Raw genomic sequence first — 9280 nt, forward strand, 5'->3', positions numbered from 1 at the left:
TAGGGAGGAGCGACATGCCAGTGCCCTGCCCATTCTGTTGCCCCTCACTGACAAGCCACACCGCCCCAGCCATGCAGCTGCACTCAACTCTCACTCCAGACCCACTGACCCCAGCCCTGCCAGTGACCCTCACTCTTGACCCATAGCCCTCTGGCACTACCAGTGCCGTGTACACCCAATCCACAGTCACCTGTCCCATCCCCCGTGCCCCTCACTTCTAATCCACAGCCCCTGCCCGACACACAGACCCCTGGGCCCCACTGCAGCCCTGCTGCCCAAGCAGCTCCCGCATTATGCGTGGACTCTCTTTCTCTCTCTTCCTCCCCCCCACGCCCCCCTAGCTTGCCAGAGTGGGCAGCACATGACCCCCAGCAGCCCAATCACCTTGCCCGCTGCCCACAGCCCTAAGCAGTCAGCCCCGGGAGAGTAGAAAACCCGGACATTTGCTCTTATTTTAGAAACCTGCTTGGACACAGCACAGGGGTCCAAAAAAGAAAAGCTAAGTGATTTATCATCGCACTAATAGGTTAAACGATCAATAGTTTAACCTTTCACACCCCTGCTATTTCACACCCCTGCTATTCATGGCCATAGTCTTCATTATCAAAGGGTTGACATGGGTCTGATGCACAAATTGTGACACAATTTTCCCAGCAAATCCAGAATCCTATTGAGCAGTGCTTCCTCAAGTAAAAGGATTGAGTACTTTTCCACTCTGGTTACTGCACTGGTTTCATGGACATCATATAGTCCAAGTTGCCTTGATTCTAATGTATTGTTTTTAATACCCACAAAGAGATACTAAATATTCTTTAAATGCAAGGAATGTTGCTCAGCCATTGAGATGGCCTAGGTAAGTAAAGTTCTGCACTCTACGGGATAAACCTACTTAATTGACACTGGGTACTCTGGTGAAGGAAAGAAATATTTATTTCTTTTCCACAGTAACACAGAACAAAAGTTACTATATTTACTCAAATAGAAGATGAACCCCTAATAATAAGATTCTGCGTATTGAAAATGTATACACTTGTTATAATTGTCCGGGTAGATAATCTAATTATTGGAGGTTTGTCTTCAATTTGTCCCCTTCCCATTGCTACAGCAGGGAAAGTAAATCTGGGAAGCAGAGGTCAGGTGACTTCCTTGACACCCCTTCCCCCTTGCCCTGCCTTACTGTCAGGGGTATCAGTAAAAACAGAAACCCCTTCTGCTACTTTTAGGGCTGGTAGGTTAGAAATTACAAGAGAGATGAGTGACAGGATGAGAGCGTGTCAATTTTAAAAAGAATAGCAAGTGTTGAAAGAGGGATATCGGGAAGAACAAAAATTTAGTTTAAAAATAGGTTCCCAGATGATTAAAAGGTTGATTGAGCAAGATGGTTGTACATGTGGAAACAGATCTGTTATAATATGAGATAGTATGAAAGTGAGAAAAATGGAGAACTTGATTTTAGAAGGAAAAGAAAATGAGAAGCTCAAGGGAGTAGGTTATGGCTGTTTGCCATAAGCTTAAAAACTGGATGGAACAGGGTTTGGAGAAGGCAAAGTAGTGGGAAGGACAGGTGAATATAAAAAGATCATTTTAAATCTATTGATGAGAATGAAAGGAACAAAAAGAACCAAGTGTGCTCATCATGCATGTTGTGGAAGAGCAGAAGAGAAATGGTAAACCTGTTTCTTAACAGGTTAAAATGTTCTGCAGAATTCTGCAAGAAATGGAACTATTTTATGCCATGTCCAGATTCTAATTAACATTATATTGAATAATTCTTGATAAAGCATTAAGGGGGGAACATAGAATTATTATTTGTTCTTAATTTGTAAAAATTGTAATTGTATAAGGGTAAAGTGTAATTTTGAATCTGTTTTCAGGCACCTCAGGGCAGAAGCTGTTTTTGTGCCTTGAGTTCCTTTATTGAATTTTTGTGGCTTGCAGACAAATTTTGAATTGAGTAAGACTGCAATTTTAGATTATGACTTGGGTGGTTGTAGAGCACTTGGGAATGATCAGAAAAAGGGAATTGAAACTAAATTATATGACTGTAAAAGTACTGTCAAACATGATGATAAAGCCTAGAGAGAGAAGCTGATGGTAATAATGATTAAAGGTGAAGATTAAGGGCTCACATCTGCCTTTTTGGAGATATAAATACACAAGTACAAAACTTCCATGGGTCATGGAGATTGTGAAACACTGCAAAATCTGGAGCCAGTGTTGGGTGCCATTTTTTCAGTACTGTACAATAGGTTCCTGTAGCACAGGGGTGTCCAACCTCTTTGAATGTGGGGCCAGATCTGAACTTTTTATCACCCAGTGGGCCAGCCAAAGGACCCCCCCATTAGGAAGCTGCTGAGGGGCTGGGAAGGAACATGGGGTGGGAACGAAAGTAAACAGTGTTTACTTTCATTTCCTGTTGCAGCTCCTGTCACGGGGCACTCCCGCGCCCTGCTCCTAAGGAGGCTCGACCCCGGGAGGGAGAGATGTGTAGCAGGGCACTAGGGTGCCTGCTACTGGCATTGGTAATAGGACTTGGCTGCCAATCAGCAGGGCAGCACAGCTGAGTTTGCTTAGGCAACTGAGTGGGTCACCTGACCAAAAGGACGCAGGGCCTGGCCTTTATAAACAGCGAGGCTGAGGCTGGAGTCAGTTCCCCTCTGACAGGCTGAGAGGTAGGAGCTCTGCTGTGGAGCAGAGCAAGGCAGAGCTGCCTGAGTGCTTGAGCGCCCGCGTGTTGATGAGATGGAGAGGCCTCTGACAGGGAGGCTCGATGGAGAGCCAGGGTGGCATGGGATGTTATAGCCGGTAGGCTGATTTTTGGGTTACTGCCGGTTGGCATGGCTTTGAGTTTGGTTTTGATGGTGATTGTGTAATACTGGAGGACTGGGTGAGGCTGTAGGGGAAGGAGGAGGCAGCAGAACGGGGGTGGGGGGGTGTTCCTGGCGGCGCAGAGGGTGCTGCGTTTTGGGGTATGCCCAGGGAGGGCACAGTGATTGGTGCTAGAGTTGGCACTGTGGATAAGGCACGGCATTTTGGGGTGTCCTGACCCCAGCCCCAGTGGGGTGACCTCGGGGGGAATTAGGGGGTGTCCTGACCCCAGCCCAGTGGGTGCGCTATCGGGAGTAAAGCCCAGTGGGGTATACGACCCAGAAAAAGGGTCGGGGGCCAGGCATGGCTATGAGCCCCAAGCACGCGATTAGAGGCCCTGAGGGCGCGAGAAGCGCGCGATTAGAGGCCCCGAAGAGGGCATGTATACCGAGGAGGCCCCGGTGAGGGGGCGCATATCAGAGAGGCCCCGAAGAGGGCATGTATACCGGGGAGGCCCTGGAAAGGGCAAGCATAAGATTAGAGCGTTTGGTGAGGACGAGAATACAGGAGAAGCCCCAGACGAGGGCAAGTCAATTGGGAAGCCCCTGAAAGGGGCGAGGGCAAGTCTAAAGAGCCCGGAGGGGGCAGGGCGTGCATATCAGAGAGGCCCTGGAGAGGGAGTGTATACCGGAGAGGCCCTGGGGAGGACACGTGCATAGAGACACAAGAACATCCGGAACACTGGCGAGGCTTGGGCGTGGTATTGGGGGCGGAAGGAGCCACGTGACGCCGTGGGGGGGGTGCACCAAGAGATATCCGTGTAGGGCAAGAGCACTGGGTCTGAGAAGCCCAGGAAAGGCAGCCTCCCATTAATATTATATAAACAGCAAAGACGTGGCGGGCGAGACGAGGGTGCTGGAAGGGCAACTTGGCATGGTGGGGCGCAGGAGAGATCACGGCCACTCCTGGGGCCCCGCCCTGTGACACCTCAGAAAATGGCTTGGCAGGCCGCATGTTGAACAAGCCTGCTCTAGCACCTCTGGCCGAGGGGCACTGGAAGTTGACCCCTGGCTGAGGGCCCCTTCCTGAAGATTGACAGGTGGCCAAAGTGGAGCACCTTCATTAATTTTCGTCTGCTCCAGCGCTGGCCTGCTGCAACACAGCCTGGCCCCCAGTGCTGTCTCTGGATGGGAGGGGGAGAAGGTAGGGGAAGGGAGGTCCATTCTGGGGTTTCCCCAGCCATGCTGGAGTTGTGGGGTAGGTGGATTGGAGCCCCTCACCCGCACTGTTTCCAGAGATAGTCTACATCTACCTTAAACTGTGCTGCTTAAAACTAGTTTCAGGAATCCAGCGAGGCCTTAGTGCCAAGTAGATAGAAATAAATAGCTCCCTGTCTGACATACAATGCTCCTGTTAATGTATTTCCTTTCTGGCACACCCACATGTTGTTGTAACATTTGGTTTGTAATTTAATAAAACCTTCATATCCTTTTCAGCTATACTGCCATCTAGCCAGTTATCCCCTATTTTGTATTTTTATATTAGATTACTTTTAGCTAAGTATAGCTTTTTGTACTTCTCTCAGTTTAGTTTAATTTTACTCATCTCGGAGCATTTTTCCGATTTATCGGGATTACTTTGAATTCTAATCCTGTTCCAAAGTGCTTTTTAGTCCCTGTAGCTTGGTGTCGTATGCCAATTTTATTAGTGCACTCTCTCTATTCCAGTGGTTCTCAACCTTTGGTACCTTACATATCCCCTGCCGATCGATGCAACAAAAGCGAAACTAGAAGTCCCACCATGGCACTAGCGGTTTTGCTGCCACGAGCTGAGTCCTGCTTTTTCCACGACGGCCTGGGGCAAAGCAGCCTGTGTGGGGCTCCCCTCCCTATCCCCTAGCATACTGACGCTGGGGAGTGAGAGCCCCAGTGCACCAGACATGGCAGGAGGGGCAGCGGCCGGAACTTCCAGCCTGCAAAGACCAAAACACAGCACTTACGTACCCCCTGCCCATGTCTCGCATACCCCCAGGGGTATGCATATGAGAAACACTGCTCTATTCCATCATAAGGTCATTAGTGGTAATATTCAAAGGTATTAGACCAAAAACTAATCTGAAGGACCCTGGTTAATAGATTCTCTCAACTGACAGCAAGGTATTGATAACTACTAAGTTAACTACTAAGTGGGTGCATCTATACAAGCAATTACTGCGCATGAATAAACTCTGGAGCAATAAGTTACAGAGTTTATTTATGTGCAACATGGTGAGCTGGGGGCAGCAGCCCTGGGCAGCCTCCACAGTGAAGCACCCTCATGTCCCAGCCAGCCTGGGCAGCATCTACATGTGCACTGCTATGAAGTAAATTATTTACTCTGGCCTAATAGGGGCGCATGTGTAGATGCCGAGACATTTACTGCATTCTAATTAGTCAACTGTGCAGAAAACATCTTGTGTAGACATGCCCATGCCCAGTGTGTCTCTTCCCCTCCCCCACCAGTTGTGTGCTAACTTAATAGTAATATTACCTTTTTGCTTATGAGATTTTGTTCTGGAACTATGTTTAGTGTTACTAAAGCTAAGATATATCACATGAAATGCACCCCACCAAAACACTAGGCCAATTACTCTGTCAAAGAAAAAAAATAGATTGGTTTGACATTGATTTTGTTCATGAGAAATTTGTATTGATTGGTTCTTATCTTTTAGATTAGGGCTGTCCAACTTATGAGAAGCCAGGGACCACAGCCTATGGGCTTTGGGTCCTCCTAGGTCGCATATCATGTGTCCTCTTCTCTCACCCCAACCCACCCTACCCATAGAATTGGGGTAAGGGAGTGAGAGGGTGAAGGGGGAGTCTGGAGACACCAGCGACAACAGCAAACCAGGGTGATGGCTATAATGGTACCTAGGTGGGAGTCCACGGGCCACAATTTTTTACCCCTTAGCTTTATGGTTGGAGAACTGGACAGCCCTGCTCTAGATCATTCAAATTATCTAATTTGTTTCTTGGTGTCAAAGTTTGACTGAACTCTCCAGTCCTGTGTTTTTTTCCAGATAAGGGGGGAAAGGGTTAATTTTCTTTGTACGTCTGTTAAATCACAGCAAAAGTTAATGATGCAGCGGCACCTTTAATCTTACTCTTTTTGCCATGCCCTCCCTTGCTGCTGAGTGTCCGAGAGGCAATTAATGCCCAAGTTTTCCCAGGCTCAGTGGGTATGGCAAAAAGAGTGAAACTGAAGGTGCTACTGGTGCCGTGAACTTCCTTGGCAATTTAGGTAGGTCCCTGTCTATACTGTGTTTGAAGGAAAGACTGACAAAAGAAAATATTTGTTGAGGAAAATTTAAGGGTGCTTCATGGTGGGATTTATTAATTCTATTTCTAGAAAGCAAAGAAGTATCCAGTTAAAGGATATGAAAAAGCCCATTAACTGCAGCTGTAGAGTGCAAGGGGTACATCCCCTGGCCTAGTAGTAGTTTCATGTCGAAGTTAAGTAGTTAATATAGTGCCCCACATGCTCTGTAAGCTCAAGGACCAGAAGGTTCCAGAGAAGAGTAACTTCTCACCTCTGGTGAGGTATTAACTTAGTTCTGAGATGTGGGCATGCCCAGGATGTTTTGTTATATAACTGTGTTGGTGCCAAATGCCAAGTTGGTCACTGTCACCTTCCCTGAGGTGAGCAGTGATGTGATTGGTATTTGGATGATTGAGAGCACCTCCGTGAGGATGATTGGTCCAAAGTATGATTGACAGAGGTGGTGTGATTGTTGAAGGTTATAAAAGGAACCAGATCGGAGGGATCTGCGTCTCCTGCAGAATGAGTGTGTTCCTTGCACGTGGGTGCTGGTGTTTGGAATGCTGTGGCTGGAGGAGCCAGAGTAGCCAGAGGCTGGCGTGGTCCAACGCATGATTGCATCTAGTATATTTGAGAAAGTGGCAGGAAATTGTAACCACACAGGAGAGTGCGGGAGGGCCTGGGAGGCCAAACTCTTCCATGTGCTTGTGGGTATGTGTGCAGGATGAGGGCTGTTGTTCATTGTTCAAGAACTGAGACTCTTCATTATTGAACTGAAGCTGAGAATTATTGGTAACCTGCTTAAGGAGTACAACAGTCATGAATAGATCCTTCCAAAAGTTCTTCATTTGCTAGTGAAAGATGACGCGGCAGGTACTTTGTGTGGTTTATCAGCAGCACAGTCGGTCCTTGTGTAGGATTCACTTCTTCATTAAGTCAAGCTGTCCACCATTTCTTTCAGCAGACAGGGTGTGCTAAATATCTCGAGGTATAACCTAGATTTAGGTGGGTTAGGGGGGAGCACCTCCTGTGGTTGATCACTGAGCTGGGGGGGGGAGGGGGATGCACATGCCCCAGCATCACAGTGTTCACAAGCCGTGCCTGGTACTTTGAGGTATGTAGAAAAAACATTTAAAGCTATGTCTGTGGCTGAATTGCTGATTCTCCAAATCGGCATTGAATCTTCAGATTCGGATTCAGCCGAATTGAATTGGGACAGTGATCTAAATCAATTAATTGAAACACTGTCCCCGACTCAGGCCGAATCCAAATAGAACATGGTTCCTTTCACACACCCCTAACAACCAGGACCCCTGTTGGGACTAGTAATGTGTGCTCATTTAAACTACTTGTGCCCCACTGTGCAGTTGGGGCTGAGTATGGATTGGCAATGGGATTTCCCATCCATCTCCTAGTTTATGATGAGCATCAGGAATAGATAAGAACAACCAAAAACTTAGCATGGAAGAGACTGGTGAAAGAAAGGCTCTTGAGAAAAGAGAAAACTTTAGACTGCTGAAAGAAGTCTGATTTTATTTGGAACTGATTTAAATCAGTTGAATTCACATTGAAAGAGAAAGACCAGTACTGACACTTTGGTTATACCAGTCATTTTCTATTTCTGTTTATTTCAGAGAAGTATCCGAAAGTGATGATCTTTCAGGATAAGAATTTTAATGTTAATTTTTTAATATTTTTCAGCTATCCTAAAGCTGCCACTCAGCGAATAAATAAAAAAGTCAACAATGATGCATCTCTTAGAATTCAAAATTTGTCTATTTTGGTGAGACAGATAAAATCTTATTATCAGGTAAGTACTTTTTTCCTTGCTCCATTTTGTGTGGAATTTAAAAATGTTCTTTAAAAATGTTTGGATATTAGCACAAAAAATGTTAAATGAATGCTCATACCTATGTGAGTTTTGATTATTTTTAAATGTCCCTTAGTCAAAATGTATCACTATTTATTGTAAACTTAGTTGCTATGATATATTTTAAAACAAAGAGGGCTCCAAAACCAACTTGTATATAGAACTGATGTTCTTTTCATATAATTATTAGTGTCTATATATATATCAGGTTACATGACTGTCAGTAGTATATAATTCAAAATGTATTTTATGATTGTAAAAAGTAAACATATTACATACAGAATCAGAATCTGCAATTTGCCCTTCTGTTCAAAACAAATTTAATGAGATTTTAAACTGTTGCAGCAACTTTGATTTTCATTTTTTTTTAAAGTTTTTATTTTATAATATAATATTTTATTATTTTTTTTTGAGAAGTTTATTCTCAACTCCATTTGAGAACCACTGGTCTGCAGTTATCAGCTGACTGATAGACTGTGTCAAAAGTAATTATCATAAACATATGCCAGTCTGAATCCAGATGTTTGGGATTTTGAGAGAAGATATGGGTGGAGGGGGAATCGTTGTCTCTTAATGGGGAAATAATTTGAGATTTTTGGGAAGCTCCTTTTAAGCTAGTTGTGCTCCTGGGAATTCTTTTAGTTATTTATTTATGTGTCTCTTTCCACATTTGATTTTTATTTGTAAGTCTTTCTCGTTCATTTTTTCCTTCTGGCACACGAAGCAGAAAAGGATGCAACACTTTCTTCTGGTTTCGGTAGTTGCAGTTTAAAATTCATTAAGATTGCACATTTCAAGTTGGGTTTGAATTTCTGCTGTTCTTAGAACTTTTTTTTCAAAGTTATACACTTTGAAAAGTGTAAGGCTAGCTTAGTGTTTTAATCGGCATGAAGTGGTATTGGTAATTCAGTGGGGGACTTCTTTTCTATTTGAACTGTTGCCATATAAGTTCTGCAGCATGGTGTTCATATTTGCATAAGATGTAAAACAAATATTTTGGCCACTTATTGTTGTTAATCCTATTCTCAAGAATAACCTTTAACTGTAATATCCTGACAATGATCCATTTTGGGGGATTATCTCTGAAATTACCATCTCCAGCTGCAACTATTATTGAGGTTGCCTCTTTAAATTCTTATCTAATTTTGCTGTTTTGTTATGGCACTCACTCTGAGTGGCAGCATTTCTTTGGTGGGTGAGATGTTTCCTGAGTATTGTCTAGAGAAGCAGTTTTGCATAAAACATAATGATTGATGGATTATCTAGAATGCAGGTTGCTGAGGGATTTTTCCCTTCTTGATTTCC

At 44.6% G+C, this 9280-nt stretch overlaps 1 protein-coding gene across 9 annotated transcripts in view; it reads left to right on the forward strand.

The window, feature by feature from the left end:
* Positions 1 to 9280, forward strand: part of CCDC88A (coiled-coil domain containing 88A) — a 192637-nt gene that overhangs the window by 42305 nt on the left and 141052 nt on the right. For all 9 annotated transcript variants that reach the window (XM_019549268.1, XM_019549270.1, XM_019549272.1 and 6 more), the window contains exon 3: positions 7807 to 7915. In XM_019549268.1, coding sequence (XP_019404813.1) covers positions 7807 to 7915 — 109 coding nt within the window. The remainder of the gene's footprint in view (positions 1 to 7806; positions 7916 to 9280) is intronic.

The sequence above is a fragment of the Crocodylus porosus genome, unplaced genomic scaffold (genome assembly GCF_001723895.1).
Source record: "Crocodylus porosus isolate Cpor-Errol unplaced genomic scaffold, CroPor_comp1, whole genome shotgun sequence".
NCBI classification, from domain to species: domain Eukaryota; kingdom Metazoa; phylum Chordata; order Crocodylia; family Crocodylidae; genus Crocodylus; species Crocodylus porosus.